The sequence below is a fragment of the Podarcis pityusensis genome (genome assembly GCF_964106645.2).
Source record: "Podarcis pityusensis genome assembly, chromosome: 3".
Taxonomy (NCBI): domain Eukaryota; kingdom Metazoa; phylum Chordata; class Lepidosauria; order Squamata; family Lacertidae; genus Podarcis; species Podarcis pityusensis.
The window spans coordinates 61,448,928-61,473,144 of record NC_138026.1 but is presented as its reverse complement, the minus strand read 5'-3'; the positions used below and the strand labels follow the sequence as shown (position 1 = coordinate 61,473,144).

The 24,217-nt window shown below is 43.2% G+C and overlaps 1 protein-coding gene across 2 annotated transcripts in view; it reads right to left on the bottom strand.

The window, feature by feature from the left end:
• Positions 1-425: 425 nt before the first annotated feature.
• The window catches only part of ARFGEF3 (ARFGEF family member 3), a 69,968-nt gene continuing 46,176 nt past the window's right edge, over positions 426-24,217 (bottom strand). For both annotated transcript variants that reach the window (XM_080999470.1, XM_080999471.1), the window contains exons 16-34: positions 23,304-23,519; positions 22,406-22,516; positions 21,338-21,488; positions 20,275-20,589; positions 19,663-19,796; positions 19,419-19,564; positions 18,666-18,845; positions 17,588-17,732; positions 16,528-16,650; positions 15,387-15,490; positions 14,313-14,457; positions 13,348-13,476; positions 12,085-12,261; positions 10,950-11,064; positions 10,330-10,432; positions 9,376-9,507; positions 8,524-8,654; positions 4,007-5,234; positions 426-3,308 (exon numbers count right to left, since the gene is read on the bottom strand). In XM_080999470.1, the coding sequence (XP_080855596.1) occupies positions 3,117-3,308; positions 4,007-5,234; positions 8,524-8,654; positions 9,376-9,507; positions 10,330-10,432; positions 10,950-11,064; positions 12,085-12,261; positions 13,348-13,476; positions 14,313-14,457; positions 15,387-15,490; positions 16,528-16,650; positions 17,588-17,732; positions 18,666-18,845; positions 19,419-19,564; positions 19,663-19,796; positions 20,275-20,589; positions 21,338-21,488; positions 22,406-22,516; positions 23,304-23,519 (3,977 nt within the window). In that variant the 3' untranslated portion in view covers positions 426-3,116. The remainder of the gene's footprint in view (positions 3,309-4,006; positions 5,235-8,523; positions 8,655-9,375; positions 9,508-10,329; positions 10,433-10,949; positions 11,065-12,084; positions 12,262-13,347; positions 13,477-14,312; positions 14,458-15,386; positions 15,491-16,527; positions 16,651-17,587; positions 17,733-18,665; positions 18,846-19,418; positions 19,565-19,662; positions 19,797-20,274; positions 20,590-21,337; positions 21,489-22,405; positions 22,517-23,303; positions 23,520-24,217) is intronic.

The following is a 24,217-nucleotide window of genomic DNA, read 5'->3' as shown; positions in this document are numbered from 1 at the left end:
TCTATCCTGTTCTACCCCGCTCACCAGCCAAAACTTCCCATACCTTTATGTTGAAGGCCAGCTTATATGGTTTGCTTTGCTTCTGGCATCCAAAGAGAGAGGATGGACGCAATGTGGGGTAAACATCCTGATCTGCTGGGCAGCTGCAATCAGGAATGGTTTAAGGTGGCTTCTGCAGTTGGTGGCTGTACTGCCTCAGCTCCTTAAGAAAAGTAACAATAGTCCACTTTTGTCTTTCCTGTAATAATGGCCATAAAAATCTTGTCATGCCACACTTATCTTCTCAACGTGTGCAATTCACAATATTGGTTCACATGTAACATAAACTTCATTGTACCGGGGGGGGGGGGACGACCACCCCTCTGTTAGCAATCCAGGAATTACTATTTTTTGGCATTCAGTAGAACAGATGCAGAAATCCTGAGTGTTGTATATCTTTCTCTCTCTATTTAATGACTCCGTTAAATAGATGCTTATAGGGGACAAGCTAGAATTGCATATAAAATCCAACTAACAAACAATGTAGGCGTGCATCACTTGAAAATGTTCCCCTAAAAAATTCCAACTTCACAAAGAGCCATAGAAACACTGCATATTTAAATGGAAAATGAAAAAAAAGAACAAAACAATCAAATTCGGGCACAGTAGCAGCTTCTTTGACAAAGAATTCCATAATATAGTTACAAGGATTCAGCAGCTGTGAGATTGTGTACATTCATAGTCTCCCATTCATTTAACATACAAACAAAGAGGGAGGAGTAAGGGAATTTTTGTCCAAGGCAAACTGCAATGCATCATAAATCAGGCTGATGAAGACTCACCCCTTTTCAGTTCAATTAATGAGACCAATATTCAGGGCTGGCATGAGAGGCTGTGATGTGCCATCCAAAAGTTGTCCTCAGCATCATCATCTTTGACACTGCAAGTGACCCTGAGATCACACATTACTTTGTTGGGGGTCTTTAAAAAAACACCTGCTCTTGCAAGGCTTACCTGTATAGTTGCACCAGCCTTGCAATCTGTGCACCCTGTTTTTGAGGTCATCATTGACAAGACTCAGTCTGATCTCCTGGGTATGTGATGGACATATGTATGGGCCCATGTGCCAAACGGATTTGAGGGTTAGCTGTTGTGTTTTAGAAATAATTAAGACATGAGGTCTCCTATGTTGGATGAGGCCAGCTATCACTTGGGTGGGGTGGCAGCAAGTCCTCTCTCCATATGCTTATCTAGGGCCAAACCCAGCTGGCTCCTCCCCTATGGGAGCTGCTCTCATCAGTCACCATTCTGCACCAGAGGCAGAGCTGGGACAGCAAGTGCTACTCTTTCAGCTAGGTTAGGAACAGCTACCACTTGGTTTGTCCTTGCACAGAACTGTCCCGCAGAGTACTTGAATGCAATTATTTTTCTCTGCTTTCTGTGTCCTTTTGCTTTTGCATCATACCGATTAAAATGCAAGCAATTTTTCAAAATTATGGACCACCTTGAATGCAGTGGGAGATAGGCAACATATAACTGTGGCATATAAATAAAGGTGGCCACACCCATATTTTATAGGCCCTTTTCTAATTAATGGACTATATATTTAGCTGTGTATGCTAGACAGCTTGGATAAAGGAAGTAGATTTAAGAGGACCAGGGTGAAAGGTCTCTGTTCAAATCCCTGTTCTGATACGAAGGCTGCTTTACCCTTTTCTCAAACTAAGCAGCCTCACAGGACAGATGAGAGCATAAAATGGGTACCACCTTCCAAACCTACATAATTATTTTATTTCTTTTCATGGAGAAAAAACAAATTGAGGTGGCCACAGAGGGAATTCTGGGGCAGTAGTCAAACATCCGACATGTTCACCTACAATGTAGGAATGGGACAAGGCAGCTGTTGTAGAAAACAGGCAAGTTGCAGCTTTATGTTTCTTTTCTGTAGTCATATTTATGATCTTTTCCCTTACTTAAAGACCTTTGGCTTGACATCAAAGGAGGTGAAACCTCTTAGAAGTCTATGGCTTTTGGCATATGTTATCCTATGCAGGATTAACTATTTCCTCCCTAGACAGCTTCCAGCACCATAGCATAACAGTCCTTCCCCCAGTGGGGCAGAACTGCAGGAACAGCCTTCCAGTAGGAGTCTTGCTATCACTTCTGGGAGGAAGAGGAAAGGTGTGATAAGGGCTGTGTGACAGCACAGCCCCAACTACACAGTTGCTCGTCCCTCCTCTTGGTCAGCAACACTGATGCTCCACCAGGCAAGCTGCTCTTGCCATATGACACCATACCGCATCCACATCTAGGATGTCACCAAATCACATTAAAAGGGGCTCAGAAGCCAGTGCACAGCTGATTCTCACCACAACCCTGGTGTGTGACAGAAAATGAAATGTGCACTGTGAATTTTGAAAATGTATCAGTTTTTGAATTTGGGTCATCTGTTTTTCATGTCACGTTTTACATGAACAATTTATTGAAACAGCTCATTGAGTTCCATCAATTTGTTTTTTGTTTTTTTAAATTGAGATACTTTCAAATGTCAGTCTGCCAGTTTTGGGGGCACAAAAAGGTTCTATACTAAAGACACCTATGCATCTGTTGTACTCTTCAGAAAATCAAAGAGCTTGCATTCAGAATGTACTTAAGTCAAAATTGCACTAGAGTGGGAAGATGTTGATGCCACACTGAAGGTTTGTGAAAGCAGGCTCTCACTTTGATTGTTCTGTATCTAGCCTACTTTTATGAAGGTGTCCATTTTGTGCCACCTTCATTCCACTGCCATTTCCCTGTGGAGAAATACTTCACTCTTTGAAAAATATGCAACATCAATATACTGAGTTTTCATATATCAGCCTGACTTAAAACAGCATTTTCAGATTTAATATACAGTATTATTTTGGGATACTTGATGTATAAGCACACTGTGGTTACCACATGCTCTTGTAGGCATGAGCAAGATTGAACTGTGCTCTTAAGCAGTTAACGGCATGGGACAGATGTTGCCAGTTTCTAATTACCAGCAAGTAGACAGTTACCTCATCACTTTCAAAAGATAACATTTCAGCAACTGCACTTTATATTTGTATGCCTTCAATTCATTCTCTAGTGGGTACTGCATCCAGTGTCTACTACACAATAATGTCATACACTCTGCCCACTCTGCCCAACCATTCTCTCACAGCCTGGCGAACTCGAATGTCAGTCACATGACAAGTCAGCTGACTGATGCAAGGGAACACAGCTGGCTGGAGAGCTGTGAAGATCTGGTCTGGAAGGGCCTGAATCTGGTTAAGAACTGTCAATACCATGTTGGTCCATGCCTAAAATGATACAGGGAGAGAGGAAATCTGTAACTATATAGCTGTGTAAAAACATCGTGAAGAATATAGCTCATAATGTAAATATGAAGTAATTTCTGAAAAACGTCAGCATCAAACTTAAGTTGCCCAATGAAAAAGTCTTTAAGGTTCAAAACACAGCCTGCCACTGAGGGCTAGTTCTATAATTAACTTTTCCACCCCAAGCCATCTTGGTTCACCATGCATATGATTCACTTTGGTAAGGCCGAGATGCATGAAGGAGTAGCTGGTGTGGCAAACACACTAAAATGAAAAACTAAAAGCAAGGCAAGGGACAGCAATGGAAAGTACTGGATAAGCCAAGTTATTGTAGGAAGTGTCACAAACCTCCTGTTGAGGCTGGAAGTTAGCATAAGAAACTCACAAAGAACCTGAAGCTTGATAGAACATGGGGTATAATGGGCTGCTCTGGCTCAGAGGTTGCAAGGGTCAGTGGGCAGGTGGGTGTGGCTGTATGGGGCACCTTAATATTTTACCCCAAGTGCCCAGTGCTTAAGGCTGCCCCTGCAAGCACAAGTGTGTGTGATAGTCTACAATAATGAATGCATATTTCCGGAAGACCTGCTTTCTGCTTAATCCCACACGAGGAAAACAACTACTGCAATTGAAAAGGCATATTTTCTTCCATTTTAAGTTTCTCCGTCAGGCTGTTTTCTTACCTGTATTTGCGCCTCCCCATCCCGGACGGATATGTTGAGTGAACTGACCGTTGACCCAGAGCGTGACCTCTTCTCCTGTCTCAAAATCTCTGGCCCTGCACTGAAGGAGTGCCTCATTTGGCCCTGATCAACCAGATTTTGAGGCCTTTGTGGAAGGGGGGAATCTGGCCCTCTGGTGCTTAGCGGGTCCCCTTTCTTGTCGACTTTCATCTCTTTGGGGAAAGTGGCCAGGTTATGCTGCTGCTTCCTTTTCTTATATTCTGTCATGAGCTTCGATATAGTTTTGTCTGTGGCGATGGTGTAGATTTTGTTGCCAGCGCTCTCCCACCACTCTTTCCTCCTGCCTTGGTCTTTCTTCTCTGTTTTGGGACTCAAGGGCGGAAGCAGCAGTATATCTCCACTCCCTCCTTTGGGAGTGACATTCTCCGTCAGGGAATCCCTAATTTGGCTTTTGTCATCTTCCGAAGGGGTGTCCTTCCCAGAGAGGCCTCCGGTAGATGGGGTGGATGTTTCAGATTGGAAGGACGGAAGGATGAAGAAGGGGTCTCCTCGGAAGACCGGGAGCTCATCGGCACTGCTTTCCAAATCCAGATGCATTTGAATATAGTTGTTGCATAACTCCATGCAGAGCTTATGAAGCCTTTTGATTAACCAAGCCCAGTCTGCATTGCTGACAGGCTGGACACTCAGAGATGGCAGCCTGGCCCTCCACTGCCTCTTCTCCTTCCCCCTTGGTGGGCTTACTTGGGCCGTCTCTTCAAAAATGTCTTCGTCTTCCGAAGAGCACTGTTGGGATGAATCAGTGCTTCTTTCGTCATCTTCAAAGAGGATTTTCTTCACCTGCTCTGCAGTGATGTTTTCCTGGTTGGTCATAATAGCGCAGATCAAGGCATGGAAGTAAATGTTGAAGCTCATCGCCGATTGGCGGTACAAGTTGGCAGCTCCACCAATGCCAGAGACCTTTTTGAGCAGGCACTTCAGCCCAGTCCTCGTATCAAACTCTCTGGCTGTCCGGTAGGAATCCAGCAGCAAGTCAAAGATGACAGCCAAGTTCTGCATAGAAATGTACCTGAGGAAGCCTGCCAGTTTAGTTTCTGGTGGTTGGTGCACAGCCTTCTCTTCAGAGTGCGAGGGCCCTTTCACAAACTCTTCCAACAAAATATCGTACAAATTCTGTAGCAGCACTTGGTGGGACAGCAGGCTCACTACAATTGTTCTGAAAGGGATACTTCATGCAGCCAGAAGGTGGAAAGGGTTGGGGAAGGAATGACAAACACACTGAGTATCTCAATAATATTTTTAAATCACTTGAATTTATATCCTACTGTTCCTCCAAGGAACTCCAGCTGGTGAATTTATAACTATATCACAATCAATATGATAGCTACTTACAAAAAATCCCTCAAAACACTATCTCTGTGCCAACCTTCCTTAACCAGGTACTGTTCCAGATATTCTGAACTATAATTCCTATAATTGCTTTTGGCAATGTTGATTGGGGCTGATATGGACTGTAGTCCAGAACACCTGAAGGGCACCAAGTTGGGAAAAGTTGCTCTGGATCAATATTGTCCAGGCAACATGCACAATCCATTTTCTTGCTGCATTCTCCTACAATTTTGACCCAAACTGAATTTAACACTCCCTGCAAATTAAAATGTTTTTATTTATTATATTAATACGCCACCTTTCCTCCAAGGAGACATATTCTTTGACATCAGGGTTTGGGAAACCTGTGCCCCTCCACACGCCACTGGACTCTCAAGTCCCAACAGTCCTAGCCCAGATAGCCGACACTCAGGGATGATGAGAGTTGCAGTACAGCAACACCTGAAGAGTGATAGGTTTCTCATATTTGCTTTAAAGGGTTATCATACAAAATCCTCAACATTTACATTAGTCTTCTATTTATACATTAATATGTGTTTTGTAACATGGATAATTCATTATTATAGCAATGTAATGTTAAACAAAATATTATTTGAAAATGGAGGCAAATGAACAACACCCCAGGGTTTTTATAAGGGAATTTATCGGGGGAAAACTGGATATATGTATACCTTGGTATCGCACCAAAGAATACAAATGAAAGGCCAAACATTCAAGCCACAGTGGATATTTGGCCTATTCACCACCATGAATAAGTTTATAGATATGGGTCAGATGATGGTCTGGACAGTGTGCTATTCTCTATTTTGTGTGCATAAAGAAAATAAAAGGTTAAGTCTTTGGCTGCAGTCATAAACTCAATTACCTGGGAATAAGTACCAATGAGTTACTTCCAAATAACAATGCATAGGATTGCAGCAGTAATTAGGAACACAAAGCTAGCATTTTCAAGTGGAGAATATATTATTTGAGCATGAATGAAAACAAACAAATCGGTTTGTTCTGCATCCAGTCAGCCTCATGGAAATGTAGCTACCTTGAAATTTGTTTTCTGAGCTTGAATCTCTTCCCCCAGCTCCCAGGCCTTCCATTTCTGCCCATGTCCTTGAAAAATATATTCCTTCTCTTGTGCTGTGACACTCTCTAGTGGTTGCGCTCTGGCATTCATTTCATGGGCCTCATCAAAAGTGACCCACTATAGAAATTCTCGAGGCAGAAGCTGATGTCTGTCCAAAGTGTTGTGCCCCAGCTGCATGCGGACTTCAGCTCAGTGGTGCAAGGGGCTCTGGGGCTGTGCTTCCCTTTTAAAGTGCATGCAAATCATACAGTGACATATTGAAATGTGCCAGCATTGTGCATGGGGGCGGGAGAGTCCCCCATATTTCGTGCACTCACACAACACTGTGGTGAGGGGACTATATACATGAAACTTTCTTGTGGGAGTGAAACCTCCCATTCCAAGAACATTTCAGACAGAGGTTCCAGCACATCAAGCGGTTGCAGCTACAGCTGCACTGGCCCAATTCTTGGCAAAAACCAGCCTGAGAATTGGGAGGGGGCGGAATATGTGACCTTTCAACCTAGGCGGTTGGCAAACAGCAGTTTCTTTTATTGCTAGGACTGCCTAGCTAAAACGGTATTTTCTGTGGAAGAGAATAGATATTAAATCAAGGACTTTTATTTTGCCTTTTGCATTAGGCTGAAATGCTCCCTTACCCAAGCTTCCTGTGCATTGATGGGCGGCATTTAAAAAAAAAGAAAGGAAAGAAAATCAGATAGGAAAAGAGGAATTCTACAAAAGGCCAGAACGGTTACAGAGCTGTGCATGCAAGACAGGCGCAAGCAAGCAAGCAAGCAAGCAAGCAAGCAAGCAAACAAACAACTTACTGTTGCAGCAAGCCTTATCAACAGGGAGCAGCCATACTTTACTATGGATCAAGCAGCTAAAACAAATTAGGCAGTAAGGTCCCCTTCATACATCATCTATTTTTTATCACAGTGTTTTCTGTGTAGGCACAACATGGGCAGCATGAACATTATTTTCTCTGGCTCAAGAGTGACTGATTAGGCTATAAAATCGTTATAGCAGAAAACCCCAGGGGAACAATTGTAGCTCCGTGCTACAGCACATGCTTTACATGCAGAAGGTGCTTGGTTCAATCCCCTGTTCAATCCCAGGTTAGGATGGGAGAAGCCCCTGAAAATGTGGAGAGCCAATGCCATTCAGTGTAGATGGAACAATGCTCTGACTCAATATAAGGCACCTTCTTCCTGTGTTCCTCATCTTCCACACTATGTGCTGCAAAGCTTGTAGCAGACACTTGCTTTGCTACTGCAGTAAAGGGGGAGAAGAGGAGGCAGAAGTAACTTCCAAAATCAGTCACGACAAGCCCTCCGGAAGAAATGGGGGGCAGGGAGGGAGACAGTTTGCACAGCTGTAGAAGAGGCAGTGCGTTTTCCCTTCACCCCTATTCTTGACCATCTCCCAGCCGTGAAAGAGAGACCTAACAACAACTATTAACCATGCTAGCTGAATGAACAGAGGCATTGCAACTGATTGCCAGACATGCAACAGAGGCAAGCATCAATTCAACATCATTTGGTAAGGCATCTGGCTACAAAACAGAGTGCTGGGGCTAGGTCTGATCCAGAAAGAGAATGCTTATATATATTCATAAAATGTTGCTCACTGTTGTTACAAAATGCCTTTAATAATAATTATAGCAATTCAGATGTAAGAGCCGGTGGCTTTCTGCAATAACTGCTCGTGAAGCCATGTTTTCCTAAATATCCTGCACTTTCCCCATATACTGTGACTGGTTTGTATTCTGCATTACAGATGGGAGTCTAAGATCTGCAATGAAGGCCTGCATCTAATGCAAGCTACTGGGACCAAGGTAAGTGTTCAATATGGCCAATCATGGCAAGCGTTTAGCTTGAGTGAAGACTGGGATGACAGGATGAGAAAAAGTGCTCCTTGAGGGTCAGCACGGATTGCCTTTCATGCTTTGCCACAAGAAACGAATCTGCCCAGATTTAAATAGATGTGCAGACTTTCCCTTTACGCCCTGCACCTGTCTGATGTCTTGCTTTGCCCTCTGGGTCTTGTAATAAACAAGTCACCTTACCTTTTCTGCGTATGACCATTGGGCTTCTTGTCAGGAGGCAACTCGATAATAAGCACACAGGACTGAGCATGCTCAAACCCTTCTTTGTTGTTTGGCGTTTTGGGGGAGCACTGTGTGTCTAACATGAACACCTACAAAAACAAATAATACCAACTTGTTAAAGCCCTGGGCCAATTCAGGAAGGGGACGTAACACAGCAGCAGAGCACACAATTTGCACATGTGGATGTCCCAGACTCTGGAATTCCCACAGCAGAACTGTGTAAAAGGTTGAGGAGTTCATAAACTGCATCCATTTACAACACAGAGCAGGCAGCAGGGGGTTAGATGGGTTGAAGGCCTCATTTGGTACAAGGCAGTTCTTTATATATCCTTAACCCAGGACTGTAAATGGAATTCTAAAAGTGGCAACACCCAGCACAGCAAGTGATGCTCTCTGCCCAGATAAACCCACTACTGAGTTAAATAGTTTCATGTGAGGAAAGAAAAAAAGGAAGACTAGGTTTCATTACAAAAAAAATTCATGGTCCAGCCCATCCAAAGATTATCAACTCGGCAAGAGAAGAAGCATTCACTAAACGGAGGTGCATCAGGCCTAGCCATCTTAAAATGCTTAATTAATGTTGGCATCAATACCTGACTGTTCCTTAATTGAAATTGTATAAAAAAGACGGCTTAAAACAATTAAGAAATCTCACCATGAACTGTGTGTAAAAGCAAAGCTCACAGGAAACAATCCAGTCACAGTTAAGCATGCAAATCCAACTGATTACTGTAGAAGTGTTAAGCCTGCACCAGTGCCTAGGTTTAATTTAATATGCATTTTGATCATTATATCTCTCAAAGTCTTCACCTGTTGAGCCATGGCCCGTATTCTCCAATATTCGGCTTCAGCACTAGGAGAGAGGGAAGGGGCTGCCACTTTCACCTCACAGGCATCCCCAGTGAAGTTTTCAGAGCCGCTGTGGAAATAGCCCAACAGATTCTGCAGAGAAACAGCACCAGATGTTCAGTGTGTATTCTGAATGCTAAGCAACCAATAGGGTTGATTTTAAAAAAAGATTGTGCTAGGTTATATTAAGCCATGGGTAGGCAAACTAAAGCCTGGGGACCGGATGTGGCCCAATTGCCTTCTAAATCCGGCCCGCGGACGGTTTGGGAATCAGCATGTTTTTACATGAGTAGAATGTGTCCTTTTATTTAAAATGCATCTCTGGGTTATTTGTGGGGCATAGGAATTCGTTCATTCCCCCCCCCCCCAAAAAAAATAGTCTGGTCTGAGGGACAGTGGACTGGCCCCCTGCTGAAAAGGTTTGCTGACCCCTGGCTGACATCAGTTTCTTTCTCTCTCACACACATACCTAATTGATGAACCTGATGTACATCATGCTCTTCCAACTTATTTTTTCTAAAGTGCTCACTAGTGAGAGTCTGGAAGTGCCCACTAGAATGGGTCGTGCACAGGTTGTACCCCATTTATTTGATGGCCTTAAGTGTGTGTGGAGCTAAATTCAAGCTCCTGCCTGAGCTTATGCAGAGATGTTGTTTCTTTTCCATATGAGTAGAGACCATAAGCCATCAAAAGTTCTGTGATGGTTGAGCCGCTTTCCCAAAGCGCTGTCATTGCAGAAATCTTGCTGGCTGCTTATACATCACCCACACAGAGATGCTAGTTCAAACAACCAATGCTCCCTCCCTCCAAGGTGTTTGCTCTCTAAGTAATCATAGATGAGAGCAACAGTCTAAGAAAATAGTAGCCACATATTAGGAGAGATGCTTGCGGCACCCAGTTAAATGCAAGTGATACCTTCACTGGCTCAAGAGTGGCTGAGAAGGCATCCTGCAGCGCACAGCATGCCAGCCTCCACATTTCTTCTGTAAAAACAGGACCAGCTGTCACTAGAACATATCTATAGATAAAGGAAAAGACCATGAAGCCGATAACCAGCCAATAAGCATTTCACAAGACGATTGCAAAACTGGGATTAGCTTAAAAGCCAAAACGGCTTTTCTTATTGATGTAGATCTATGAAGAGCCAAGTGAAGCCCAATACATAAGCTTAGATCAAGGCACCTTGGAATATCACTTGAACGTGCTCCTGTGTAAGGTTTGAAGGAGTAACTAATGTATTTCTCCCCATACTTCAAGCATGAAGGGAAGTGATGCAAACTGCTTTCAAAGCCGCAGAGTTATTGGGTGGACAGGTGCTTTCAAAGTCTGAACTTTGAGTTGGCAAAGAATAATTTTCTGACATTTTCTGCAGAAGCCTTTAGAACCCATACCTTCTTTAACTAGAGGTAATTTTAACTTTCACATTAGTATTTCATGTCTAATTGTGTGCCCCCCCCAAAGGACCTGTGAGGTTTAGTGTTACGTGCAAACTGGGCCTATGTGTAAAATGACTATAGAAATGAAAGCCATATTACCTGATACAGGAGCACCCAACTCTAGAGATGGATTCTGTGGGTTCTGCCACACAAGCTACCAGTAATTTGAAGAGGTCTCTGAGCATTGTGTTAATCATATTCTCATAGCCAATATCTAAAGAGGAAATTAGGCAGTTGGCTTTGATATTAACCATAATTTAATAGAATTACAACACAGAGGAACTACTGCATTTTTAGAAATAAATGCACACGGCATCTTCTTCATGCATGCTGCCCTCTGACCTGGCTATAAACTGGGATATTGCTAATACTCTAGTCAGGATAATTAGAGCTGCTTGCTTGGCCTGGATCTAGCTTTTGTGCAGTGGGATAATACCAGATGATGTTCAGATCCGTTACAGTTTTACAGTATTATTTTTTCTTATTTATCTTGTTTAGTCAAATTCATATATCACTAGATTGTAAAACAACAACAACCCTCAAATCAGTTTACTATAATGCTGTGACATTTAGTACTAGGGGAAAACCTTTGCCCCAGTTCAGCTAGGATGCTTAGTTACATGTTTCCTCTTCACAGTAGTGTTTGGATCACTGCCTCGACTCATCTGCCTGTGCTTTAGTCAATGTATTCCTTGCCATGCAAATACCCATGGTGCTGTGTACTTTATAGTCACAGATGGTTTGGGGTCAGAGAGAATGTTTGGTTGGTACTGGAGGCTCAAAACCTAATTTGGGAATCAAATCCCATTCTTAAATGCACTGTGAATGGGTGTCTTTGAAATTTTCATATAAACCAGGCTTCCTTAACCTCGGTTCTCCAGATGTTTTTGGCCTACAACTCCCATGATCCCTAGCTAGCAGGACCAGTGGTCAGGGACGATGGGAATTGTAGTCTCAAAACATCTGGAGGGCTGAGGTTGAGGAAGCCTGATATAAACAGAGCAAGGACAGCTGAGTCGTTTCACTTTTCACTGGAGAAATAAACATTCCAGTGTATATATGCACATTCCAGTGTATATATGTAATTCTACCATAATCTTTTCTCTCTTCCAATAGCAGTTCATCCATGTTTAAAAGGTCTTGATCACACTGTAATCGTTAATGCCAAAACTAAAGTTTGTCTACAAGAGTATGGTTAGAATGGGTTGCAACATATAAGACTACATAAAATTACCTGAGTGTATGAAACTCTGAATGTGCTCCACTACTAGTTCACAAGAAAGGCCAATTGCATGCTTGAAATTAGCAGATGCCACATCCCAGTAAGAATGGTCGCTGTGGCTGCGATGAAGCCAAAGGGACATTGTAGGGAGCAGAAGGTGAACAACTGCATAAATACCAAATCCAGGGCCTAGAGAATAAAAACACAAGACAGATAAATATGTTGGGCCTTCAAACAGATGCTTAGGGCTAACTCAGGACAATGCATCCTATATACCCATGGTGGATTCCCTTCCTCGAGACTGACCAGAGAGCAAAGATGCACTGCAAGGAGGGTTTCACTTACAACTGTGCCCTTACTGTATATGGAACTTCACCTGCCATTTGCATAGCTTCTTTCATAATTGGCATGCCAGTAATTTACTGGCAGCTTCTCATATTACAATTTCCCCTTTTAAAAAAGCCCCATGTATAATGGCTGCACATTTAACATGGAAGTCAACACTCAGGTGGCATCTCTATGATACACATGTGTATTTCCCTACCTGTGGGTTTGCTACTTTATTAACAGATCTATAAATAGCAGGCATGCCCCCCCCCCGGTGACATATAATTCTTATTATTCAAAAAGTGAACTCTTATTCATGTGGAGGAAGTCTAAAAGACCATTAACTGTTAATAAGTCATTCTCGAATTTCACCCCCCCCAATGAAATTGCCTAGCTCCCTGTGTCCTTGTTACAAAATACAACAAAATATAACAATACTAAAATGTTAACAGCAGTAAATCAATTAGATGTGTTTGGGGTGATACAAAAGTGCTATCAGAGCTGTGAGAGTCTGTTTGCTTGGCTTATGTTGCAGCCATCATGGAGGCAGCCATGTTTTTCCCTGTATAATTCCCCCTGGGAGTGACAGAATGCCACCAAGCTCTGCTGCGCCCAGGGGGACTTGCACAAAGTTCGTCCAAGGTGTGTGGTGATAAGGAACCCCATGCAATAGATGGGCATGCTGGAGGCAAGTGAGTGCCATTTCGAAAGGTTTAAAGAAAAAAACTTGTATTCTGGGGGAGCAGAGGCAGGGCGCAACCCTCAGAGCACTTTGCAGGTAGTACTTTTAACTCTGTGTTTCCAGGCAGTTCAAATGGATTCTCTATTAAAAATCTGCCTGGAGATGGGATGGGATGGAATTTAATGAGCCCACCCATCCCTGCTCCAACCCAGGGGGTAGGACTACTACTACACTTTAGTAGTAGTCAATAAATTAAAAACAATTACCAGGTGTTTTGGTAACATCTCTCAATAGTTCAAAGAGCAAATCCAGGGTGGGAGGCTGATGCTGACGGGGGCAGTTGGATATGGCAGTAGTCAACTCTTCAAGCAGAATGATCCAGACATTAATAAGGCCTAGGAAAACAAAACAAAATCGCATGTGAGAAGCTATGTGTAGCATAGGTTTTCTGTTGTGGAATTAATTTTGCTAGGTTCCCAGTTCCTGCCCCATTTCTCTTCCGTTTTTCTTTTATAAGTGCTTGAGAGATGCTGATCACTTGGTTCAATCTTCCTGTCAGGTTTTAGTGATGGTTTTAATGTATTCTTATTGTTCTAGCCTTGCATTTCCTTTTACTTCTCTCTTCGTACATGGCAACAATATTTTTGAATGGTGGGAGGATTATAAAATATTTAGATATATAAATGCGTAAATGTACAGAATGTAGGTGGGGGGCTGCACTTGGTGGGGGGGGGGGGTCGCTCCTGACATGGATCAGGAGCTACGATCCCACTCAGGCTGCCATTGGGAGGGGCGTTATGGTTCATTGGCCCTGTGTGGACTCCCAAACAGAGACATCCCCTGGACCAACTGGATAAAGCATAGAAAGGCCCTCACCCTCGCCTGCCCGCTCATCTTCTGGCAGGTCACTTACAGCCTGGGTGGGTGAGTGGTGAATCCTGTGACAACCTCCCAAGAAGGTGACTACCTGAGGCTGTCCTCTTAAATACAGCAGGAGTGGGCCTAGTTCAGCCCCCTGCCCTGGGTCCTGACTGGCCTGTTTGGCAGGCCTTCCTAGGAAGCTAGAAGGGAAGATACCAGGCCGTGCAGGAAGAAGACAGCCCCTGGGTCTGGGCTGCGGCTGTAGCAAAAGCTGTTCCCCCAGAGCCCCAGGTGAATGGGGACAAGCCCCATTTGGTAAGTGCTATTTAAGGACGTTCCTCTTTAGGATCATAACAGTAATTTTGCTTACCTGTGTCATCATCAAAATCAGAAAGGACACACTCAATGCCATCTTCACTGCTTGCGGATCGTTCTTGTATTCTTTGGGGTAAGTTAGCAAGTTTCCCACTGAGAAAAATAGGCTTCAGGGGCATTTTGTAGATTTTGGCAAGCAACTAAAAAGGGAGAGAAATGATGAGACTACTCTGCAGTATGCGCTGGCATGATAGATTCAGAGCTACATGTTGTAGAACATTCACACAGAAAACGATTTGGCTAAAATAGTTTGATATTCTAACAGGGAAGGGTGCGTGTGCCCAGGGATTTTGTCTTGGCTTCTGTTTCAGGCTTCAATGCTACACTCAGAAATGTGGGAGTAACCCCAGGAAACAGAAGGATAACGTGGCATATGGTTGCTAAAGATAATATAATCAAGCCACTCCCATATGGGCATGAGACACCACATATCTATCATGCAGAGTGTCTGTCATTTGCTGGTCATGTTGATTTAATGTACACAGGACCTGATCAAAACCTGAGCATGGAAGTATCCTAAGCCTTGTATTTACAAATCCGGTCTTGGCAACTCTATAAGCAAGCACTTTCCTTAACACCTTCGGTGAGTAAAAGTTGCCCCTAGGCAGCCAGGTTTTGCTCCATCATGTGATCTCTCTCTCTCTCTCTCTCTCTCTCTCTCTCTCTCTCTCTCTCTCTCTTCCAGCAAAACAGAGACAAGCCCAGCAGCCGTTAGTAGCCCAATCACTTTGCTATGTTTCCTCAATAAGAGGAGCGATGGGAAAAGCTGTTGCCACTGTGTTTAAACACTTGCACAGCTTCTGATCTGGCAGAAGAAAGAGCACAGAAATTGGTAATCTGTGCTCCCTGTGGCAAGAGAGAGAAATAGACTACACTGCCAGAATGCGAGAAACCTCAAAGATTTGCTATGTGTGTCAGCCAGAGAAATTGTAAGAGGCTCACCATGAGGCTCAGGGCTTTTCTGCATGCTGCAGTGACCAACCTGTTTACACAAATAAGAGCCGCTACAGGGAGCCTCTACCCCCTTGTGGATGCCATTTCAAGCAGCTTTTAGCATCCTTGTGCTCACCTGAGAACACCGCCTGAGGTAATCAAGAGCAGGAAGGCACAAGTCTGTAGACATGGATCCTGATCCTGGCACACAATCCCCAACCTCCTTGCAATCTGCCTCCCCTGGGATGGAAGAAAGAAAACGTCTAAGCAGAACACAATGCTGGTCTGAATGCTCTTCATTACTATGACCCTGTATGGTGATTGTGGAATCCAGAGGGATTCACCAATTCACAAAATGCACACAGCAGTTATGAGGAATAACTTGCAGAGGAGGATGAAGAAATGTCTTGGTGGAAATGTTAGACATAGTATGTTCAATCCTGCCTGCACAGAGGGATTCTACTGTAGGGCCATCCCACTCCTCATGTAATATATTTCCATGCTCTCTACAGATGGCCAGAATGATCACTTCAAAGTTGGCCCTTTTGTGCCTCATTTCCATTGAAGCACCCAGCGACCCTGCACCCCAGGTGCAGTTTTGTACTCTTAATGTGCAACAAGGAGGAGTGGTTGCCAACTGCTTTAACACGAGGTGTGGGAGGACCTCCTTTGCAGAGAATGCTTTGGTTCATAATAATAATATTAACAACTACATTGTGCAAGACGGGGCAAACCCCACAATATATTTTCTAACTTAGAAACGTAAGGAAGAAGTGTCGCCAGGACGTCACTCCTACCCTGCCCTTTGTGAGACTTCTTTAAGCTTTTGATTATTATTACTGTATGAAAGTCTCCTTCACACTGTTCCCCACTCCACCCTCATCACCAGGAAAGAGCAGTTAACTTTTTGTAGACAGAATCTCTTTCACAACTGTGAGGGTGCCTGGCAAAAAAAAAAAAAAAAAAAGCTTGCAGATCAGGGAATGGCAAAGGACCCATTTTCAAAAAGGAAACAAAAAAGCCCAGTAGCATTCTTGGAAAAAGCAAGCATTTGGGAGGGTGGAATTACAACAAAACACCATAATAGCTCCATGTGGGCACACTTTCTCAAATCACAGTGCTGTGACTTCAGTGCTCATACAAAAACCACAGGGCTTCATACCTCTAAAATGCATTCATAGCCTTTGTCGACATTCAGTAAACAGTTTGCATCTGTCTCCACAAACATCAATCCCTACAGTAAACATACAGATGAATATATTTAAAAGGTTCCTTACCCAATCCTTTGACAAACTTCATAAGGCACATGATATAACTGGTGGCTGCATTTGCAAAGACCTGGATGTTGTCTGTATTTAAAAATGCTTCAAAGACATCAAACACAGGTGCCTGGCATTTTCCTAAGGGAGCAAGAATAATTGTTTAGCTGATACAGATACACATTACCTGGAAAAGCCCATGATTTTCTAACTTGGTTCAAATTAATGTGCAATGCAATTCTACATTTACTTGGAAGTAAGCCCCACAGTGTTCAGTGGCTTTACTACAAGGAAAATGGGAATAAATTTTCAGAGTCAAAATGGCTCTTCCAGATTTTGGGGTTTCAGGTGCCATGCTGCACAGGCACTTTACAAGTCTTCTGTACAACTGGAGACGTTGGCCTTCATCTAACTGCACAGATGTAGCAATTGAGTCTGTGTATGTATCCCCATTAAATCACTGAGAACCAAGCTTTGATTTTCCTTAAGTGAGTTCCTGATTCAGACCTGAAATGAAGTGAGCAGCCTCCAAAACAATTTGAGCCAAATCAGGCCACTGAACCAAATCTTGCATTCAGTGCTCACTCACAGTTGATACAGACAAACCTAGTATATGTATTTTTGAAAATTCATTGAAGATGCTTTTATACTGCTTACTATTAATATCTCAAAAGTGGTTTACAACATAAAAACATTCATGTTACTAAATGCAGCTACTAGAGACAAGCATAGAGTCAAATTATGTTGGTTAGTGACTGACAGCACAATCCTATATGCATAGAAGGAAGTCCCAGTGAGTTCAAAGGGGCTCATCCATTTTCTACAACTTTTTGCTGAACAACAACAAAAAAATTATATTGACACAATTTTTCAACATGTGGGGAAAATGTTACACTCACCGTAAAGACCTTCCAGAACTCTGTTGTGATGCAAAAACTTCACAGTAGCTCAGATCTACTCATTTATTCAGTATGTTTTTGGATAGTCTGCTATATAGATTTGTTGCCTTTCAAACACTGCCCCTTAAAAAACCCAGTACCTAAATAGTGGTATCTAGAAAACTGCAGAAAGGTCTTACCCATTGAATACTCTCCAACAAGGTATTCCTTAACCTCCGACTTGCTGCTACTGCGCACAGTTTCTAGTGCGCTGAACAATGGCCTCCACCCTGACTGGATCCGAGTTGAGCACACCTCCACCAGCTCGCCTATGGATGTGATCACCTGGCACAATCAGAGCACACAAAGCATTGCAGAAGTAAATAATCCAGCACAGAGAAAATACTGTGTGAGAAATACAGAAGCAGATCAGCAGGTGGGGTGGAGATACTACAGCAGCTTCCCAGGAGCAGGGTCTCTGTGGCTTATCAGGAGCTGGGGGAGGTTGCAGCAGGGTAAGTGCACTGGTGGGGCCATTCCAGTGCTCCTATGGGTGTTGTTTGCAGTGCGTCAACCTGTCCACTGCCCTGCCACTCCTGGTAAGCAACAGTGGCCCACCTGCTGGAAAGCTAACTCTGCCACCCCTGGTGACCCACTTCTGATTTTATATACACAACCGAATAATGCTACCAGGTTATTTATTTTTTTTATAGGAGACCTACATGACTTGAGTAGAAAGCAATACAATTGTTGATAACATTTTTCTAATTATAATTAAAAAAAATAACCCGCACTATGGCAACACAAATAAGCACTGAATTGCGAGGCCCATATCCTATGCATATTAAGCAGAGCATTTTGTTTCTTTTTCAGATGCTCATGATAATTTGTCGTTCCAGCTCTGGAAATCCAACTAAAAACCCTTCCTGACTTTGGTGATGTTGCTATTGCTCACACTCTTTAAAAGAGAGGTGAGGAGACTGTGGCTTTCCTCTCATCACCCCTGACCATTGGACATGCTGGCTGGGGCTTAGGGGAATTGGAATCCACCAACACCTGCTCAGAAACTTGAAAGATAGACACTTCAAATGAAATTCTCCCAATGCTAAACCCTTTCCAGTATAAGATACAAACAAGCCCAGCACAGAATCTTCTTTTGCCATTTCCCATTCCCAGGAAGCAACTGAAAGGATTGCGATTGCTAGGCATATAATAAGAATCAAAGTGGTCTTGCAGTTGAAGGTAGGCTGTTGCCATTATAAATAAGGTTTAGCTTGCCTGGTCCTGGACATCTTCGTCACAGAGTTCCAGCTGCATGATACGCTCAAAGGGGCGGAAGAGGGCCTCATTCAAGTGAAAATGAGGGGGCTCATTCCAGTCTGTCAGAACCTCAGTTAGGATGTCGTGGATGAAAGAGACAGCCTTCCGAGAAACATGCCTTTCTTTATGGCAGGCAGCCTGCAGCAACAAGAGGAGTAAAAAGCAGAATTTCAGTCAAGCAAAAAATGCCTTTTCGACAAGACCTGGCAAGGACTGTTACTTAGGAGGAGGGTGGGAGAGAATTCAAAGAAAATCTGCTGAGGCCTAGCACTAAAAATGTCTACAGTAAGTACAACGAGGAAATCTGTTTGAGCTAGATTTCATGTTACAATGCTGTTTTAATTTTATTTTGCCTTTTTTATCTCCCCGAGCTATTTGATTTCCTTAGACTGCGATCCCCTTAGAAAAATGGCTGTATGTCGTTCTGAGCCCATGAGATAGAGGGGGAGACATAAATCAACCAAACATACAAACAGCCAACCTATCATGAAGAAATGAATAAAGCTGTTTTTATGAGGATCTGTCTAAGAACTGTGCTAGGCTGATGGCTATAGCCTGCAAATTTCCAGAGTATAATCTTTCTTAGTGCTTCGTTCACCTGTACATTCTCTTTTTCAAGTACATTAATTAACATTGTGGTTGCCCTTTGCAATTTTTACAATACAAAGAGAAATTGCATGGGTGGGGAAGAAGCCTTTGTAATTCTCTCACCTCCACTAGGTGAGGGGCCACCAAGTTCCAGCAGCGCATAAGATGGAGAAGAGGGCGGCATTTACTCCTTACAATTCGGAGCATGGCCCCTCCAAGACGGAACAAGTGGAGGGCACTGCTCCTGTCTTGGGTAGATTTTACTTCACCTACCAGGGCAAAAAAGACAGTGCAGAGTAATTGATAATTTAAATTGTATACATGGTATAGCATATATATAGGATGCTTTGTGTCTTAAGAGGCTTACCTGGCATTGCCAAGGAGTAATCAACAGTGTCTGTAACTGAGTGGAAGAGCTGGGACTGAGAGGCTTTCTTCAGCTGATACAGGAAACCCCCCAATGCCATCAGATTCAACTTGTCAACAGCATCTTCAAATAGCCTTCGGGCAAAAAGGCAGAATATATCACTTGATCTGACCAAATCATAGAATTTTAGAGTTGAAAGGGACCCAAAGAGTCATCTAGCCCTGCAATGCAGGAATGTCGACACACGGTCCCCCATCCAATTTGAAACCATATGGGAACCTGCTTAGCTTTACAAATGTGCTAGCAGTTTTATTGCTGCATCAGTAGGGGGACATGGAGTCTGACTTAAAATACACAAACAAATGAGCCCAGGGTGGAAGTAGGTGGAAAGGAAGTAAACCAGCACAAGTACCCGGGAGAAGTAAAAACTGCATGCCCATTAGTGGGGCTGTATATATTTTACAACATTCATTAATGTTTTTCTGGTGCTGGCAGCACTGCACTAGAATGTCATCATGTGCAAATTTTGGATATTCACAGTAACACATCCATGATGGTTTCTTGAAGAAACTCAGAACATGTAGCAACTGTCAAATGTGATGCCAACCATACCTGTCTGCCTGGGTGGAGAGGGTAAGGATAGCTTTGGCAGCGTTGCTTCCAGTCATCAGGCTGCCCCCACGGAAATCAAACGCTCTTCCCTTGCTACTTTCTTTGATGAGCTCCTGAATGGAAACAGGCTGGATTACAGGATTATTCCTCAGTGCAGTCTCTTGATCTAGCGTCAGTTCCTGGGTGCTGTCTGTAGACTGAACATCTCCCTGAAGCCCGTCTGTGGCCTGTTGGCCCTGGGTAATAGTTACCGGTGGCTGAGATGTCCCATCACTGAAATGAGCATGTTCCAGTGTGCTGATGTACTCACAAACTCTGAAAAAACAAAGCAAAAGGACAGAGGACCTTATTGGTTTTTTCCACTGCATACAACATTTACTCTTTGAGGATGATCTTCAGTAGTCTTACGCCTCCTGAAATGAAAAGCTCTTTTGGAAGCAAGGTGTCACTGCACTAGCTAGTCATAAACTTAAACTTTCCTTACAACATTACTGACTTTTAAAAACATTTTAAATTACATTTACATTTTAGATGCAGCTGTTGCATAACAGAGAGTGAATTTTCAATGCTCGAATATATAGAAATAAGATACATAATAATACAAGGGTTATTGTCTGGATTATCTAGAGTCACCATAACTGATGACTATAGACCAGATGATAAACTAGAGACCAGGAGGGAGCAAACTGACTATGATCTTTGCTCTGGAAAATTACACACTTGCACATGTGTACTAAGCCATACTTTGAGTTTAGTGTGACTTGCAAATTGGTCCTGTATGCAGCGAACTATCAAATGTGTATTGAGCTCCTACCTAAATAGTTATTGCCCACTGAATGGGGGATAGTCACTGTTTAAAAAAGTACTGTTTCATTTTCTTTTTGCAGTACAAGCACACTGCCTGGTTACTTTTATGGAATCGAAAAAAGTACACCAAACGCACTGAACAGCAAACTAGGTACCTGCCAATCAACGTGTGTTGTCAGTTTCAAATAAATGTTGTGTTGGAGTCCAGCCTAAACTGCCTCAAACTGAAGATGGAATACAGTTTCCAATTCCATACCTAAATACGTGCGGCCAGCAGTCTTGATTGTGGCTTCCCATCTCCAGCCCCACATTTAGAATGGCATCCATGCACAAAACGTGGGCTGTGTGGAGGCAGACCCCTTGCACTTTCCCCATCTGTTCCAGTCTTTGCTCCACCTTCTGTTTCACTGTGCCATTACAAATATGAATGTTAGAAATAAAGAATCTCTTGTTACGTCTAACACAAGAAAGGCTTCTGTATAGGAGAGAACTGTTATTGTAGAGGTTTTTTTTCCTTTTAAAAAGCAAACAAACTCATTTTCAGCTTCTTTCAAGGTTTGCATGCAGGCCTTAGTCTTTTTTCTTACCTTCACTAAATACATGGGAGTAAGAAAATGGATCGTGCTCCCTGGAACAAACTTGCACGTGTTCAGTGGCAAGTGTGAAAGGAGCTGTATAAAGGAAAGAGTCTTATGTATGACTGGAAACCCATATTGGGTAAGTTTCCAGATTGCATGGAGGAGTCTTCACAGAGGGAACTGTGCGCAGAGAGCCTGCTTCACACTTCTTGCTGAATGCGCAGAGGCTGGGCAGGATGAGTGGGTCCAATCCTGACTCCTTCTCTGTTCAGGCAGTGTTTAACAAAAGTGTAGAAAAGGCCTGAGAATTCACTATAGTTGAAACAACTGATTTCTGCACATCCTATGCAGCTACTAGCGCCTTACTTTATTTAAATCACAGAACAATGTTGAATCATAGAATGTTGACAGCGTTTCCCATTTGCCATACAAAACAAATTTATCTGGGAATAGGGCCCATTGATATCTATGCTGCTTATGCTCAGGAAAAGCAGGTAATACAGAGCAATAAACAAGAACTGCAATGAGATTCTTCACCCCACCCAATCACTTTCAGATCTAGGTAGGCTCTGCCTCTCTGCAGGCAGGCAGCCATTGCTGATCTTTATAGTAGAGTAGACCTAAAGGGAGACATCCCTATTATAGGCAGGCCCAGGAAAATTACATTTGACAAGGCTTCCAACTACATATAATCTTAATACATATCATCACTAATGATAACCATTGTTCCCCTTGATGAGTCATACCTTGAGCTATGGTGTCACTGGGTTCTTGCACCTCTTTTTCCTCTTTCTCCTCTTGAACACATGAAGCTGCGGCCATCTGAGCAAGGGCAGATGCGCAATTAGCAGCAACCCCTGCAGCAAGAAACAGGTCTATTGAATTTCTGTGCCTCCCACTAGCCATATATGCGGCAGCTAGACTGGTGACTGGGAGTGGCCGCCGAGACCATATAACACTGGTCCTGAAAGACTTACATTGGCTCCCAGTACATTTCTGAGCACAATTCAAAGTGTGGGCACTGACCTTTAAAGCCTTAAACAGCCTCAGCCCAGTATACCTGAAGGAGCGTCTCCACCCCTATCATTCAGCCCAAACACTGAGGCATAGCTGTCAACTTTTCCCTTTTCTTGCGAGGAATCCTATTCGGAATAAGGGAATTTCCCTTAAAAAATGGAAAACGTTGACAGCTATGCACTGAGGTTCAGCTCCAAGAGCCTTCTGGCTGTTCCCTCACTGTGAGAAGTGAGGTTATGGAACCAGGCAGAGGGGCTTCTCAGTAGTGGCGCCCATCCTGTGGAACACCCTCCTATCAGATGTCAAAGAAATAAACAACTACCTGACTTTAAGACATCTGAAGGCAGCCCTGTTTAGGGAAGTTTTTAATGTTTGATGCTTTATAGTGTTTTTAATATTCTGTTGGGAGCAGCCCAGAGTGGCTGGGGAAACCCAGCCAGATGGGCAGGGTATAAATATATACCAGCTGAAACACTGGCAATAAAAGGAGAAATATATAGGAGGAAGTGAAGCCAGCTTACTGCTTGCTTCTGTTTTTCAAGCTGCCACATTTGGGTGTTGCAAGGATGACATCTACCTGCCCAAATTCAATTAAAAATGGGGCCTATGCTGATGAGTGCATTATACCTAAAGCACAGCTAAGGCGAGCTGCCTTTCTCAGTCCATCCAGACTCATGCAGATGGCATCCTTCTCCTTCTGGTTCTGCTCCTTGACTCCTTCGGCTCCTAGAATGAAGGCTAATCCTTTGGAGCTGCCTGCCATGCGGCCGGTTAGAGGTGTGGATAAAGTGTCAATCAAATTCTTCCAGCAACCAATTAACAGGTATCGGGCAAAAGCAGTACCTGAAGCAGCAGAAAGGAGAAACAAATGGTTTATTAGGAGTCTTGGGAAATACAAGCATCAGTCAGAGCCAAGACGGAAATGATGCAAACAGCATCATTATGCACCTCTTTATCCCAGCCTTTGACACCTTTCAGGACAAAATTGCAATTTTGTGGTTGCAATTTTTGTTACAGCTGTAAGGTTTTAAATGGTTTTTAAATTGTTGTGACCTGCGCTGGGAACTAGAGTGAAGGGTGGGTAATCAATTAAAATAATAAGAATACAAAGCATGTCAGGTCCCCCCACCACCCCTTAATTAACAGGCGGTATGGAGACACATGCTTTTCATCATGACTGGAGAGAGCTGGGACGAAAGTTTAAAATCCATCATTCCCTCCTAAGTTGAAACAGGAGTGGGGCCATGTTGCTAGCTCCACTCCCAAATGAGCCCTGCTTCCCAGTATGCATATATGAAAAGGAATCCTTTGGTGGTTTTGCATCATAGAATCTGTAGATCTGGAAGGGATCCTGAGGGTAATCTAGTCCTGGCCCCTGCAATGCAGGAATCTTAACTAAAGCATCCATTACAGATGACCACCCAACTTCTGCTTAAACACCACCAATATTTTTGTGTGTGTGTGTTATAGAATCTTTGCATTTTAACTTTATGTAAGTCACTTTCAGCTATTTTTGGAAAAAGCATCAAATGAATTTAGTA